The 16,476-nt window shown below is 41.8% G+C and overlaps 1 protein-coding gene across 3 annotated transcripts; it reads left to right on the top strand.

Annotated features, from left to right (window-relative positions):
- The first annotated feature begins 1,404 nt into the window (after nucleotides 1-1,404).
- josd1 (Josephin domain containing 1) lies at nucleotides 1,405-14,648 on the top strand. Of its 3 annotated transcripts, none has more exons than XM_075457356.1 (5): nucleotides 1,405-1,569; nucleotides 2,148-3,028; nucleotides 3,127-3,255; nucleotides 5,927-6,121; nucleotides 11,469-14,648. In XM_075457356.1, the coding sequence occupies exons 2-5, from the start codon at nucleotides 2,664-2,666 to the stop codon at nucleotides 11,566-11,568; spliced, it is 789 nt and encodes a 262-aa protein (XP_075313471.1). In that variant the 5' UTR covers nucleotides 1,405-1,569; nucleotides 2,148-2,663; the 3' UTR covers nucleotides 11,569-14,648. The 3 variants fall into 3 exon arrangements, with proteins under 3 accessions (XP_075313471.1, XP_075313470.1, XP_075313472.1); XM_075457355.1 differs by having other exon boundaries at nucleotides 1,405-1,734; XM_075457357.1 differs by lacking the exon at nucleotides 1,405-1,569 and adding an exon at nucleotides 1,979-2,051.
- The last annotated feature ends 1,828 nt before the right edge of the window (nucleotides 14,649-16,476 follow it).

The following is a 16,476-nucleotide window of genomic DNA, read 5'->3' as shown; positions in this document are numbered from 1 at the left end:
TAAATACAGCATACTGTGGTAAAATACATTTAAGAAAACAGTTGTAGAGCAATTTTGTATAATTTTGTACACTCCATGATAAATAATCCTCACTGATTGGTGAAAAACATTACATCGGTTGCATGATGATGAGTTTTTGTGTATGCTAGACATGTTATTGTTCGCCATTTAGACCTTAACAACATGGGAAGCACAGAGCTGAGTTACTAAATGCAGCTTTCACTGTTTAATTTCAGGATTTAATTGCAAGCATTTGGCATTTCAAGAGAAGCCCAAAATAAGAAATGGAAGAGACGACTCCTGTATCTCCGTACATTGATTCATTTTGTCACCTCAAGCTTCCAGAAGAAGACTATCACTATCTCAAGTATGACTGGTTTCTGGCTAAGAAGTCCCATCCATAAATACTATCAAAAATAGGGTTGATACAGTGACATGGACACATTAGGCCACATTCAAATACAGAATTTACATATAAAATCAAATCAAATTTATTTATATAGCACATTTCATGTACAAACAATTCAAAGTGCTTTACATAAAATCATATCATGACTTTATTCGGTTGTTTTGTATGGTATTGTGGAAAAGATCTGATCGTTTAATCCCTCTGTAGACGTGGAACAATCAGTCTCATCATCAGACATCATCAGGTCCGTTTGCGAGCACATCGACTGGAGAATGTCTAGCTTGTCGCCTACTAACTGTTGACAAGCTGTTGTCTAAACAGCCACATTGGGAGAAATCAGAAAACAAACAAACAAACAGCAAAATAAAGTCTTACAGAGCATATTTCAGAAAACACCATAACACAATTGAAAGTACGACATTCTCTGAAATGTCCCATTTCGTCCAAACTCTCTTTTTTTTAACTGACATTGTGTTTTCTGAAACGTTAGCAGGGTTTCTCTGTTGTGGCGTTTTCGGAAATGTAATGCGTTGCCTTATGTGTGGTTCTCTGTGAAATGCCATTCTGTTGTCTAAAATGTTGAGCTTTCTCTTTCTCTGTATTTTCGGAAATGTTGCCCCATTGGTTTTGGTGTTCTTGTGTTGTCCAGTGTTGCTTTGTTTTGCTGCTCTTGGCCTCTTAATCCCAACTATGAACCCAAAACAAAAAGCTAAAAGAGGCTAAAAGGGCCATGGATGGATTATACCTGCTTTAATTACACTTCTGACTGAACATCTGACCAAAAAAAAAAGAAAAACATCTTTTTCAAAGTATTTTATGTCGGTGCTGAAAACTGGGTGTGAATGCTCGCTGAGAGATGTACAGGTGAGGGTAAAGAGGGAAATGTAGCGTTTCGCAGTCTCAGGGGAGGGACTGCTCCTTTCCTCACTGACGCAGGCGGTGACAGCAATATGGAGCAGGGAAACGCTACTGCGCATGTCCGTGTCTGAACGGACGGAGAGAGAGAGAGAAAGAGAGAGAGACAGCGAGAGGTACAACAGAAAAAAAAGTGGTAAAGACAAAGAGCTGAACAGCCTTTTGGAAAGGAGGAATCAACAGACTCAGTTTGTAGACCAGTTTATAACAGTCCAGCTGTGAGACCACCGGTGGGAAACGGGCGGGTAAGTGGTCGTTGTGGAAAAGAAAAAAAGAGAAGGAAAAAAAATCAAGTTAGAAGGCGTTAGGGAGGCGTTGTGTTTGTTTGTTGTAGAGACGGGAGTCACGTAGAGCAGCTACGAGACCTATACCAAATATCTGCTACGAACATGGATTAATTGCATTTATAGGTGAGTGATTTCCGAGTATAACAGTGGCAACTCCTCCTTAATGTGAGTGTTAGCTCAGTGTGTGTGTGTGTGTGTATGTGTGGCCGTTCTCATATTAAGCTAGCTCACTAAACGGCTTGCTTCCTCTATTTGGTCCTAGCTGCTGTAAATGTTTACCCTCTGCTCATCTTGGGGGTCTTCTGGGAAAAAAAAAAAAAAAAAAGGAGACTGGAGCTTCATGTATGTTATCTTAGCCATCCGTCACCATCAAGGATTATGCATGGCTTTAAAGTGTTGTTGAAACAATTTGGCTCCCCATGTACTTCTTCAAAGTTCTGGTGGGAATTCCTGAGCGTTATTCATTTCATATGATCACATTTTAAACCAAAAACCATTTCAGACCACGCAAATAGCTTTTTCTCCTTCTGTTTCAGATGCTTTTTGCGGTATCCCTCTCTGCTCGGCATCAAACCCTTGGAACATCTGTTTCAGTGGAAGTGAAGCTTCATGGTCAGCAGTCTGGTAATGGAAAGAACTGCAAAGCTACAGGCTTGGTGATTGTGTGGACAGAACTGTCAACACACGCAAGCATACGGAGGATGGAGGAAGTGAAAACACACAAGACAGTAATGGTAGTTTGATCGAGGACACCGCTGTTGTGTCGCTGGCGGGGTACTCTCTCATTTTGGAGCGCCTTTTTTTTCTTTTTTTTGCTGACAGTTTCGTTCTGAATTCCGCTTTTCTGCGTCTACTTGTTCGAGAGAGCAGGTGTTGCTCATTTACTTTGTGATCCCCTCCTCCCCCAAGAACGTACACAGAAACCCACGAGCTCCTCTCTTCCAAGAGGCTGAGAGGTTGCCATGGCAACGGTTGTCATGCCCCCGATGTAGCGTCCTGAAAGTGGTGGTGGTGGAGCTGGAGGTGGAGGACGTGTCGGCGAACGTCCAGGGATGGGAAGCACTCCATACCCTGTCGGTGAGTGGAAGGAGAAGGGGCGAGGCGGCCTGCAGGAGCTGGGCTGCATGCCATGGAAGGTCAGCAAGCAGAAAGGTGGAGGAGGAGGTGGAGGTGGGGAAGTGTTGGGGGGAGCAGAGGAGAGGAGGTGCAGAGATCCCAGGGACATTCAGCAGCAGCAGGATCTTTCATCTTCCTCTTCCTCCCTCAGCCCCCCAGCTCCTAACCAACTTTCCCCGACACCTCCAGCCATTTATCACGAGAAGCAGCGGAGGGAGCTCTGCGCTCTGCACGCGCTTAATAACGTCTTCCAGGACGGGACAGCGTTCAGTCGGGACACCCTGCAGGAGATATACCAAAGGTGAGCAAGCTGGCGCACCTGACGACATCAGGGTTTAGCGGGTGTACACGAAATGTTATGACAGTCTGTCGATGATTCCTCTCGTCAAACTGTTGCAGGCTTTCTCCCAGCACTATGGTGACATCTCACAAAAAGAGCATGCTGGGAAATGGGAACTATGATGTAAATGTCATCATGGCTGCGCTGCAGACGCGAGGGTTTGAGGCAGTTTGGTGGGATAAAAGAAGGTACGTAGGGCCTTTTCTTTTTATCGTCATTCTTTCTCTTTAAAGTTGGTGTTCAATTTTAGGGCGGTAATACCATTATTTAGTCTTGGAATGTTTTTTTTGTTGCACTCACATTCAAGTCAGTAGATCAATTTAACATTTGAAAGACATTGGATTGGCACCTCTCGTGGACATATTTGTCCAAAAATCATAGAGAAAGGTGAGGATGGGTTCAGGGGGTCTTCAAGACACAACATCTGCTCATTTTTCTTTTTTTTTGTTTTGTTTTGTGGTTGATGGGCTTTTTGAGCTGCAGCAGAAAACAGTGCATGTACAGGCATGTGTAGCCACAGTGAGAGGCAGGAGTGATGAACTTCTCTGAGTATTCAGATCATTTCTGCTGTATTGGAGAGCCCGATTCTAGTCATGGAGGTTTGGCAACGGGGACGGTGTGGAGACTGCGTTGTTGTGGTTTGTCTGTATCTAAAGACTAGGAAGAGTTGTGTAGCCAAATGAACCCAGGAGTCTTGATGGGTACCATTTCTGCTCACGTTGAAGTCCCTGCTTCAGTCAGTGTAGCTTTGTTGTAACAGCCTAGAACACACTGCGACGTTGCATAAAAATCAGCGCTCACTGGAAAGTCTTGTTTCTGTTTTTTTTTTTTTTTTTCATCTAACTTTTTATTTAATAGTTAGAAAGTCAAGTCAGTGCTTCTTCTTTTTTTAAAAAGATTGCAGTCCAATTTGGGGATTGAAGGAGTTGCTTTGCTTGGCGCAACAAAGATCCTGCAGAACTAAACCAAACGCAGCCGACATGTTGGCATCCCTGCGTGGGTTTTTTTAGATTATATGTTGAGATCTTTTCAGAAATTCCGTCTGTAAAAATATACAGGATTTCACATCATATGCAAACAAATATCCGCACTGCAGCTCTGTAGCAGGTTGTTTGTGGGAGCATCAAGGCGAATGATTACACGAGTTAAAGCAGCTCGAATAAACGGCTAATGACTCATTCACATAAGTTTGCCATGCGACACACGATGAAATGGGTATGTCTACATGTCGACATGCATAAATGTCATAAAGGTGCTCTTTATTTATACACGTGTGCCAAGTAATGCTATTCTTTGTATGTGGTGGAGCCATATATATTAAATTTCCTCGTTTTTTATGTAGCTTTTAAATCTATTGTGCTTTGACGAGATGTTTTTGTCTAAATCCGGGCAATCAAAAAAATCCCGCTCTACATCATGGATGCAGTTATTTAAAGGGCATCGCTTGCACAGTTGACATGTTGTGCGGCTGCAGCATATCTTTTACTCTGCTGAATATGGGGGTTGGGCAGAAGTGTCATTCCCCAGGAAAAACAGTTCTGCTTGGATCCACATCTTCTCTAGTGTGTCTCTCGTTCCTTTTTTTTTTTTTTTTCCTTCTGTGAGTACACATGGGAACAGGAAGTTGTCCAAACAGCCCTAACCTCGGCAGTTTAGGCGAACCCACTTAATCTTTGAACGTAAACAGGAGGTCAGATCTTTAAAGAGGCTCTCGGTGTCCGCCACTGACCCTCAACCAGCAAATCGGCAGCCTCTTCTGTGACACGTTTGATTAGTCAGCAGTCCCAATCCGTGGACAAAGTCTTGGAGACAGTTTAATCAGCAGTCCTGCTTTGCTCATTATCACTCCTACATGACATGTTGACAGCAGCGGCCGCTGCAGACTTGTTTTATCAATCAAATGAATTCCTGCCTTTCTGCTGTGAGCAAAACAAGAACAAAATTATCGCTATTCTTAATCAAGAGACAATAATAGCAGCCCTAATCTCTGTTGCATATTGATGTAACACAAAGCTTGTACGCGCCTGTAGTATCGGCTGTTTTACACCGACTGAGGGGAAAACACAAAATCAGCAAAAACAACACTCGATTTATGTCAAGTTGGAAACCTGTTTTGTAGAGTTTGACTTTCTGGCAGTAATCCCACAGCCTCAGATTGATTAAAAAGAAAACACCTCCTGATTCCACTGAAATGCTATTATTTAATTTTGGATAAAAGCTTCTAATATGATGCATTCAGCTGTTCTCAGTGTGCTGAGGGACAGTGATTTGCGATGTGGCTTGATGCTGTCCGAGCCGAAATTTTGATACTGAAACCTGATTTGATGCTGAAAGTTCAGCCTTTTGCAACATAGCTGATTGACTTTTTATGGATGGAAAGTTTACACGTGTTACTGCGCAAACTTTCCGTTCGACTCGTCAAAGAAGCTCTTTGATAGACGGTGGAAAACGCATATTATTTTGAGCTTATTTGTAGTTATTAGGATCTTATAAGACTGATGATTTAGTGTGAATTGCAGAATGGCCTTCCGAAGATTCAAGTCTTCATTTTTATCTTTACTTGGACAGTGTGGCACCTCCTGTCCATTGTGGAAACTCTCAAGTTTTGAGTTCATTTTGGTACCTTGCTGATATCTGCTAGAGATAATTATCAACAGTTTTACAATAACTATGGGATTTGTGATCAGATAAAAAATTGAAAGGGACAAATACACACATTGCACTACACACAAACAACGCTTGCTTCTATAGTAATCAGCTATATTAAATTCTAATTTGTTTTATTTTGTTCTTAGCTCAAAAAAAAAAAGAACAAACTGGAAAGTTTACAAAAAGTAAAGGCTGCCTCTCTTTTTCTAGGGATGTAAGCAGCATCGAGCTGTCCAACGTGGAGGGCTTCATTCTGAACGTGCCGTCCAATCTGCGCTGGGGGCCCCTCCGGTTGCCGCTCAAACGCCAGCACTGGATTGGAGTCCGAGAGGTGGGAGGGGTCTACTACAACTTGGACTCCAAGCTACGCAGCCCTCAACCCATCGGCGATCCGGATGAGCTCAGGTAAGGGCGTTGTGAGCTGGGCCCACCAAGAGGCTGCAGCTGTAATTGTTTTAACATTTTGTTTTCATGAACCGCAGAATAATAAAGCCAGAGATGTATCCACGTAGAGGATGCAGCCAAAAGAATACACGGGCTATGGCTTATTAGCATCAATTGTAATAATCTAATAATCAGCTTGGATTGGCAACATGTTTTATATTTGGTATCCAGTTGGCTGCACATTTCTGTCAGAAATAAGCACCTCCATCCCTCCACACAACATTGTGGGAAGGTGCTGAATCACCACCAGCATCAAATTTTATTTCAAAAACCCTGTTTTTACAGCTTATTGCTGCTTTTTCAAAGTAAAAACTTTGTATCACTTCACAGCTGGAAGCCTTTTTTAATTTCAAGTGGCTATAGGAAGTTAGCAAGGGAATTAAACCAGTCTTGGAGCTCATGCTTCACTTGCTCTGACAGAGTGCATGTGGTCCCCCCATCCCACAGTGTTTGTCAAATATGGGGTTGCTTTGATGCAGTGATACTCACTATTCTTTTCACAAGAGCCATAGGCCGTAAGGTGAACCTCGAAAACTCCTTCAGAACACCAGGCTTGTTCCGCGCTCTCCGAACCAAACACGCTTCAGCTCATAAAAAGATTTGAGTTATGTTGAGGTTTAAAAAAAAGTTTCGCCGCTCAGAACACAGTACTTTTTTAGTTTGCAACGTTTAAAGGAATAACTAGTGCCTGGCAAGGCGTATGTACATATTCGGCAGGCGTAATAACAATTTGGCTCGCGAGAGGTGCCACGGTTGAGACGTCATCAGAATGGACGAATCGGATAGCTGGTATGTCAGCTGAGCTGGTAAACAAAAACAGCACCGCTGCAGCAGCGCGATCATCCAGCAGTACCGAAGAAGACGAAATTTCGACCGAAAAATTTGTTACATGCACATATCTTCTGTTAAGCATGAGGAAACACAGAACTTCACCTGCACAAGGTGGAATGGAAGGAATCAGAAGGAACAAATAAAGAAGCACTTGCTGAGTTCTTATACGATGCGTGGCCACATGCTGATCTTACAGCAGTGGGAAGAAACCTCAGCTTGTACATAGCACATCAACACCAATGTCACCGTGACTGTACTGGAAGGTGTGCAGTCTGTTCGTGCTGTGGAAGACCTGCAGTGTGACCACGAAGAATGTGACACAAGGGTGTTTTTGCATGAACAACATGCTGCACAGGAACATAAGACTGTCATTATTGAGAGCCCTGACACTGATGTAGCAGTCATTGCTGTGAGTCTGCAGAAAGATTTGCTATGCAGCTTGTACTTTTTCACAGGGAAGGGCAACAGAACACGCATAATGGACATCACCAAGGTGTCATCAGCTCTCGGAGCCAGTGTGTGTTCAGCCTTGATTGGGATCCATACATTCACTGGGTGTGACACCACAAGGCAAAAAGAAGACATTTGCTGTGGCATGCGAGAAAGATGTCTACCTGAAGGCTTTCAGAAATCTGGGGACTGAATTTAACTTGGACCACTCTACATTTGCATTACTTTGCAAATATGTATGCCATTTGTACGATCAGCCAACTGCAGAAAACATCAATGAGGCTAGGTACAAAGCTTTCTGTATGGCATCATCAGCCTTGCCAGAATTATCTATCTCCCCAACAAGTGATGCCCTCCACCAGCACTGCAAAAGGGCAAATTATCAGGCTAAAATAATAAGGTCATGTGTAAAGCAAAAGATTGGACTCATTTGAATCGGAGGAGGACACTGAACAAACTGTTATCCATCATGGATAACCCCACCCATCCTCTCCACCAGCTGCTGGTTGGACAGCGGAGCTCCTTTTCCAACAGGCTCATCCAGCTCCACTGTCACAAGGACCGATTCAGGAAATCCTTCCTACCAGCAGCCATCACCATATACAACACCTCCCCTCTGGCTGGAAGAGAACTTCAACCTCAATAGGCTTGAAGTCTCTCCTAAAAAACAATAACAAAAAACAAAAAATACTGTAGATTTGTACATAGTAAATGTTTATTCACTATATTTTATTTATTTTATATTATTTTATTTTATTCTATTGTATTTGCTTGTTTTTCACTACTTTAATTGTTTTCATATACTGTATGCTGCTGCAACAAAACAATTTCCCTAATTGGGATTAATAAAGTATTAATAAAGTAGACTTGTGCAGGTGTTCCAGCTGTTCAAACACCACAAAGGAAACAGAGGATAAAGAAGATGACAGCTGCCCTGACACTGACAGTGAGGAATAGTGTATGTGTGTGCCAGCGTTTTTTTGGTTTTTTTTACCTTTATTCTATTCCATTTGTATCATTCCTTTTATTATGGTTATGTATATAAGTTTATGCCGGTTGATGTGTATGCCCTACTTGTTTTGATTTTGTTATGTGTTGTATAGTTATTAGTGAATAAATCAGTAAATGAATACCTGAATGGTAAATGGCTAAATTGGCTCAATTCAGAAATACATGAATGAGCATTATCGTTGATAATTATTATTTTATGTTCACTTTAAAATGATATTTTGCGAGATTCCTTTCTGTAGGTTAGTTTTGACAGCATCAGACAGGTTGTCATTTTTCCAGTTTGTTGTCGTAAATCGGCAACGTGATTGGTCCAGCGCGGTCACGTGGTGTCTTGTGACGTCAAAATCGTCATTCAGCCCTGCGAAAAATATCTTCAGAAAACGTCTCGGTTTAAAAAAAGTACAGGATTCTGTGACGCGAAACTTTTTTTATATGTGCAAAATAAGTTGGTCATTTTTATCAGCTAACGGGCATGTAGTTCGGAGAGCACGGAGCGAGCCTAAACGAAAACGGGGTTCACCTTACGGCCTACCACATTGGCAGAGAAAAATCAAGGGAAGACTCACTTTTACGACAACATACTAAAGTCCCCTTTTGCAAATATGCATTTCTGCATATAAAACATCCCACAAAAAAAGAAACAACACAGCCAATACATTTTCAATTAAGACCATATTTACCTTAATACTGGGATGAGCAAAAGCTTTCTTCATGTTGTATTTGTAGTTTGTTGTTGTAATCATAGTGAGACATTCAAGATAAGCATGGTTTTTGTGCCATTTTTTTTATTAAAAACCATGCATTGTGCCTGCATCTCGCGCTGGCTAAAGGAGCTAGCGTGCTCTGCGGTTTAAGCGGGCTGCGTTGCCAGGTTTAACAGAGCCCCCTTTAGGAAACACCATTAAGCCTTAATTAATACTTAATAAAAATACTTCATACTACAAAAACGCAAACTTAATAAAAAATACTTAATACTGTGCAGTATTCGCTGTATGTTATTTGAAAAAATGTATTGTTATTGTTACCATATTGTTATAAACTACTATGCGAGTGCGAGCCGCCAATTAAAGTTTGAGGAGCCGCATGTGGCTCACGAGCCGCGCAATGAGTATCTCTGCTTTGATGTCATCAGACCGCACAGAAGAGTACAGGAAGTCACACATTTAGTTACACTGCTTTGTTGTAGATTTATACTGTTTTCAGCCAGTTAAATTTTCGTTTCCTGCCATTGACAACACCCCTGATAAACTGAACTAATCTGGATTTGCTCATCTATGTGGCAAGCAGGAAGAGGGACATTTGACCCAAAGATTAAGTGAAAATGATCAATAAAACAGTACATCAATTCAGATAATGTTGGGGCTCGAGTCCAGATAGGTCAGAAAAGACTTGAGGGAAACATAAGTGGATGGATTTATTATAGACCTGAACTTTGTGTGTTGTTAGTGGGCTCAATTTTGAATTTTTGGAGTATTGTATTCCCCTCCTGTGGGGATCCAGTGGCCACAAAAGATGCATGCACAGCTTGATGTCAGAAGGGTTTCCACATTAAGACTCGTTGCCTCAAAGGTTTTTGCATCAATTTTTATTTCTCGTTTACAACCTCAATATTCAAACTTAGCCCTTCCACCAGAAGCGGTGTTTGAGAGAGCTTAGAAAGAAATTGCAAGAGCTGTTGAAGAGCATTGCCGTAGATTTGAGAAATAAAAACTCATGTACCATTTGGGTCAACGTACTTACATTCTGAAGCAGGAATGAACACCTCAGCACAAGCCCATGGGAAGGTGCTGCATCACCACCGGCACCACTTTTTGTTGTTGTTGTTGTTGTTGTGCCTGGTTGAGTGTGAGGCTCACATGAGTAAGAAGTGTCTACAGAATGGAGTTGGCGTTCTCCAACTGGAAAACCGTAACTGGCTAGAATTTTTTGTCGTTGATAGTCTTTGCAAAACTGCATAGAGATTTAAGTCCTTTGGTGGTGATTAAGGCAAATTTGTTTACTGTTACCCCTCTACAGATTTGTGTTTACTGCATAGGGACAGCCTGTTAGCATCTCAGGTAAGCTAGCTGTAGCACAACACGGTGTCAGCAAAGCTGTCAACTTTTTCAAATGAATGTAGCTAAGTCTCTTCTACTCTCTGCGTTTGCGTATACTGCATCTTAATACAGCCAATGACAGTAATATGTGTGTTTAAAATAAAATAAAAAGACTAAATAGCAGCCTAATAAGACTAAATATTTAACCGTGGGCACTATGAATACATTGTGAGGAAGTTGCTTTGCTGTAGCTGTAAGATATTATTTTTTTATCCCCAATCACACCTCAGTCTGACAAAACCATCATACAACATATGTGCTGCTGTGGTTTGGGCTATATTTACATGTATGATGATCACTCAGAGAGGAAGTTGGAGGCGGCAGAAAGTCTCTGCTGCTCCCCTTCCTCCTCTCCATCATGCTGGTTCACAGCGGTCGGGCGAGCAAACCCGCCTGGTACTTCACTCAAATGACAACAAATCAGAGAACTCAATCCTGCCCACGTTGAGCAATATTGGCCACTCTTGTCTAAGATGTGGCAATGGTTTGTCGTAAAAGTCAACAGATGTATCGCTGGTCACCTTAATAAAACGAAAGTCAACGGGGGGTCTCAGCAGCTAATTGATAAATTCCCGCATTCGATCTGCCGAGTCGTCTACTTTGCTCAAACGGAGAGCAGAGTGGAGAGAGGATGCAATGTTTGACGGGATTGCTAGATTTTTCTGGTCCTCGCTCCCCTGTTCTGTGGTTGACTGATGGCTACACACCCACAGAGCAGGTCAAACGGGCTGCAGCTCAAAACCGTCCATATGAAAGGAAGTTTGTCAGCAGATAAATGCATCGCTGCATGCTTCAAACATCCTCTTAAGGTGACAGTCCGTCAGAGATTGTGTGAGTTGGGTTGATTAGCTCATTTTTATTCTTTATTAACGAAACTGTGTGGCTTTCTTGTTTGCTTTTGATTTCTACCCTCAATCCAGGAAGTTTCTCCGCCAGCAGCTGCGAGGGAAGAACTGTGAGCTCCTGTTGGTCGTCTCAGAAGAAGTGGAGGCACACCAGTCATGGCGGTCCGATGGCTGAGGGTTTGAACAGCCAGTCACAGCTCCTGCCGGGCCTGTCGCAGAATGGACGGGAGAGGAAGTAGCATTGCGCGCAGCCACTCGCAATGATGCACACTTACAGATATATATCCACCCCTCACCCCTTCTCTTGGGTTTTGTTTACACGGCCATTGCTGGACACTTATCTAAGATCCAAAGCAATGAGGGAAGCAAACACTTTACAGGGAGAATCAAAGAATCACAGTTTCTCACAACTCCATTGAGACTTATAAAATGTAATGCTGTTCCTGCTATTCTAGAGTTTTTTTTTTTTTGTTTTTTTTTACATATTGATGCATATTTTTTCAGTGTGACTTTCAGTCTGTTGTTATTGTATCCTTTGTTTTTTTTTTCCTTCTTTCCTTATTTTTTCCAAGTTTCCAAAGGCGCGAGAATTTAGGCTGAATGGAAAAAAAATTCCGAATTTCTCTGCCTGTCCCCTGGAGTGAGCCTCCCTGCTTCGGCCATAACGTGTCCACGAGTTTTTCTCTCCCGTCACCTAGCGCATCTCTCGCTCTCTCCGTCCTTCCCTTTCACCGGACGTGTCCTTCCTTGTGTCAGTGTCTCTTGCCTCCCTCCTCCTGTCTGTCTCCTCCTCATATCACCGGTCAAAATGAGAGGTTTACCGCGTGGCCAACGTTGGGTTTCAGCACTCCCCGAACACGTCTGGCACGGACTGAAGCCGTCGCTGTAGAATCTTTTTGCCGGCACAGCAGTTTTATATGGCAACAAAGCAATGCAACACTCAGGCCAAGTGCTCCCTCCAGTGGACGTTTGCCAAAGCTTGCTTCTAAGAAAGGGGGAACCTCATTCATCCTGTCTTTTGAAATTTCCCATTCAAATGGCTCCTGTAAAATATTGAAGTCTGTTTATCATTGAGGGGGTATTGCACTACAGAAATAAGGTTGCCCTTTATTACACTTTTTTATTTTTTTTATTTTTTTTTTGTATGAAGATGTGATAATCATCAGTTCAGAGTGATATTGAAAATCTATTTCTAAAGTGTCTATTCAATCAAACGCAGCAAAATCTATCCACTAATACAATCATGGAAAACTTATATTAAAGCTGGGGTTGGGGTTACTTTTTTAGGCTCATTAGTGGACATCTTCACTTCTTCTAGGCTTTGTTTTCAGGCTTTAGGAGAACTAACAAAGAGAAGGCGTTCTTTTGAGCTGTTCCACAGAAGGAGATGCACAGACATACACGTTCAGATTGTGTAAAACCTGATCTGATGCTGAGCACTGGCGCTGGTCTTATCACATTAGAGTCTAAATGCACCTCTAACAGTTAAAGTATATCGGCTAAAGACACTAATAGAACCGGAGCTAAGTCTTGGAACTGTTTTACATTGAGCTAATGTTGGACTGTTAGCTACCAGTTTAATTTACTGTAATTTGTCAATTGGGCAACATGTGGCCTAGCTGAATGTATTTGAGATTGTTGCCGAAGCCCAGCTTTGAATAACAAACCTTAATACTTTGTTTCGGGGTGCTCGGTTCCATTTTGAGTTTAGAAAGAGTAGTCGTCTTTCTTGCTTGTTCTGGAGCTTTTAACCCTGTCCCACTGTCCACGTAAAGCAGATGGAGTTTACTTAGGAGCCGGAGAGATAATGTAGAGGATGTAACTCTTCCGAACCTGCCATCCCCAGTATGTGCGTGGCTACTGGTGGTGTGGAAGCGGGTGTGATTCATCAGAAACTCGACAAATTGCCGCCAGCCGTTTTCTGGATCAATGAACAACTGTTCTGAAGCTGTCGGTTTTTACGAGTCAAGATGTTTTAAAAGCAGTCTTTAAAACATTTAAATCATTTTCTAAACAAAAGGACTTCAATTACTTTATTCTTCAGAATGAAATTTGATTTGTCTTGGACACTAGAAAACATTTAATTATAGAAAATAAACATGGACACTCGTGAATTGGGACTCTTTTTTTTTTTTTTTTTTCTTCTGACAATTGTCTCAAATCTTTTACGAGTTTATCAATCCAGCAAATAGTTGTCAGCTACTCACATTTTTTTTTTGTTGTTGTTGTTGTAGAGAAAGTGGTTTGGTCTGTAGCTCCAGAGCAAGCAAGTCGACTTTGGGTTTCAAACAAAAAGATTTCATGAGGAAAACATCACTACGTAGAAATGCTTTTACTTCTCCAACTTCTCAGTGAGGGCAGCGACGAGAAATCACTTTAAGACGATGCTCCTCCGGATCATCAAGCAAGGACCAAGACGCTCATTTGCTGTCTTAATTTTCTCCCCGTGTTTTGACCCACGAGTGTCCCACCAAGTCATGTACAGTTAACAGTTGTCTCCAACGAGTTGAGTTTCAGTGTGAGGAGAATTTTAGTGGTTTGGTTGGGTGAAGGAACATTGTGAGGTTGAGAATCAAAGAAGAGATGGAGAGCAGATGAAGGAAATGTGGAGCCAGAGGTGAGACGCACGTTGGGATGGGGTATTGTGAAACGAGCCTCGCGAGATACTTTGGTTTTTGTAGCTTTCAGATTTATCAGCTTTGTACTATATGTGTTTTCTGTTAATGACAACATTGGCCTTAACTTGTTTACATGAGGGAAAAAAAAAAAATGTTATTGATCAGAAAGTTCAAGAGGGAATGTGCAGATTGGCCTCACTTCAGGAGATTAAGCCCAGAACACCAGCTTATCATACTATTAGAGGAGAAACGGCAACTACTCTTTAATGGCTTCACCTTTACCGCCAAGGACTTTCTGCTATTTACAGAAGTTTTGAAGCAGTATGACTCATAGACTTACAATCACAAGATATCAGTGGTGTATGTCTAATTATGAAATGAGCCTCTGATACTCCAACCCAATTTGCAGACCTTTTGATGTCTCGACATATCCAGGTGAAACTGCATTGAACCAGCTGAGGAGTTTTCATTTTTTGCAGTTTTCAGCCCAAACACATCATGAACTGTGTTGCACATTCAGCATTTGCTTTATTGCAATGACAATCCATTCAGTCCGTCTTGCCTAAGGAACCCCGATTGTCACTGTATTTTATTTTTTCATAGAAATAAAAAGCTCATAATGGCACTTTACGTATCATCGAGAGTGTGGATGTTTATTTGTTTTTTATTCAACTGGTTATCTTCTTTACCCACAAAGGTGAGTAAAGAAGAATGCCCCTCCAACTACAGAGTGGGCATTCTGCTTTAAATACATTTCTATTAATGATTATAAGATCAACAACTTTATTTACCAAACAACAGAACGGTGTGTCAACCAATCACAAGGAAACGCAAAAAGAAACAAAACACTTTACAGATCTGAGAGCGCAACAACAAAACAGAAAGCATTCCACGGAACAACGGCAGGAGAGTGAAACAACTCGTCGGACAACACAAAATACATTTCACAAAACCAAACCTCTCTGTCTTGATTTCTTTATTTGATCATTGAGTCCTGTAAAATGCATTTTCTGTTTTTATTGTTGCGCTCTTTGAATTGTTTATTTTTTTTTTGGCCTCGATGTTTCTCTGATGTTGGTGTTCTGTACCTCAGGTTAAACTCTGATAAAGGTTAAACCCGTGCTCTCAAACCTTCTGTGATCCCGTCAAACAAAATTTCACCATAGTGAAATCCATTCTTGCGTTCCTTCTCTTCATTCCCCCAATACAATTCGTATCAGTTTTTAACAAGAGCCTTGTTGGCTGTTGATGAGAGCAGTCGCAACTCTGCAGAATATCACCAGAGCGCTCATTCGCACTGACAGATAAATGAAAAGCAGTTTTTGTCTTAAAGGGACTTTGGTGTTTTTCAAGCCACATAATTTGTGGTTTGCTTAGTGGCTTGTCTATCACTCAGCAGCCCTGCCACAAAGCGTTGTTCTGCTTTATTGTGATTTTGACTCTTAAGTGAAACTATAGTTTACAAGATGTACAGGCTAAAAAGTGGTAATTGAGATAATGAATGCATTGGGAAAATGTTGCTGAGGAAACCGAGAAAGAACTTTGTTCTTTTTCCCTGACGATCTGTTTTAAAACATCAGCGCCGGTGATTTTGCACATAGTTTTGGTTCCGCCTTTTTCCACATGCATTTCACAGTGGGAGATTTTCTGCTGCGCTCTCACAGCCTAAGATGCCAGAGGTGCTACGGGCGATTGTCTAGACTACAGAGGAGGCAAAACGTAATGCAGAGAGCATCCAGTGGAAATCTGTCTTTTCTGTATAACTGGTGAAAAATGGCAAGCCAATTAGCTGCAACTCTAACCAACACATGCACTCACTCACCTCGCTCAGTAGCAGCCAATGATCCGGACTATTCGTTAGCACGTCGTCTCGCTTGCTGATGATCTAAAGATTTTGCCAGAGGACTCGGTGGAAAATCTCTGCAAAGAGGTCCAGAGTGAATATTGTTGACGCTTGAGTCCTCACACGCCACCCCTCAATAAAAATTGTTGAACATCTCAACACAGTCGCATATAATCTGACCTCTTTTTGCAGGTCACAGAATTTGCCCCCCCCCTTCTGGCAGTTAGACACAATGCAAGTTCAGGAACTTCTGCATCGGCTTCATTTTCCATCTTTTACACACAGTTTGTGAATTAAACAAGTGTTTATGGTCCAAGGTGATGAAATATTGTAAGCACACACGCTCAAGGTTGATGAATGCTTCAACATTAAAACAGGTTTGTAACTTTACTTTGCCATCTTGTAGCAACTCCCCTTTTGGAGGGACCAAAGTTTTATTCTGGAAACTGGTGGCTGACACCGAGTTGTACAGCAGTTACATCAGTATGTTACGTTTTCATTGATGGATATTGTCACATTGTGATGCCGCTGGGTTGTTTATTTTTTTTTTTTTAAGACAAACTCCCTTTATCGTGCTCCCTTTATGTTTGTAAGATAAAGGAAGCACGTACTGCCGTCGTTT

This window comes from Odontesthes bonariensis, chromosome 23, assembly GCF_027942865.1.
Source record: "Odontesthes bonariensis isolate fOdoBon6 chromosome 23, fOdoBon6.hap1, whole genome shotgun sequence".
Classification (NCBI taxonomy): domain Eukaryota; kingdom Metazoa; phylum Chordata; class Actinopteri; order Atheriniformes; family Atherinopsidae; genus Odontesthes; species Odontesthes bonariensis.
The sequence above is the reverse complement of the archived record's forward strand: the minus strand, read 5'-3'. Positions and strand labels throughout refer to the sequence as shown.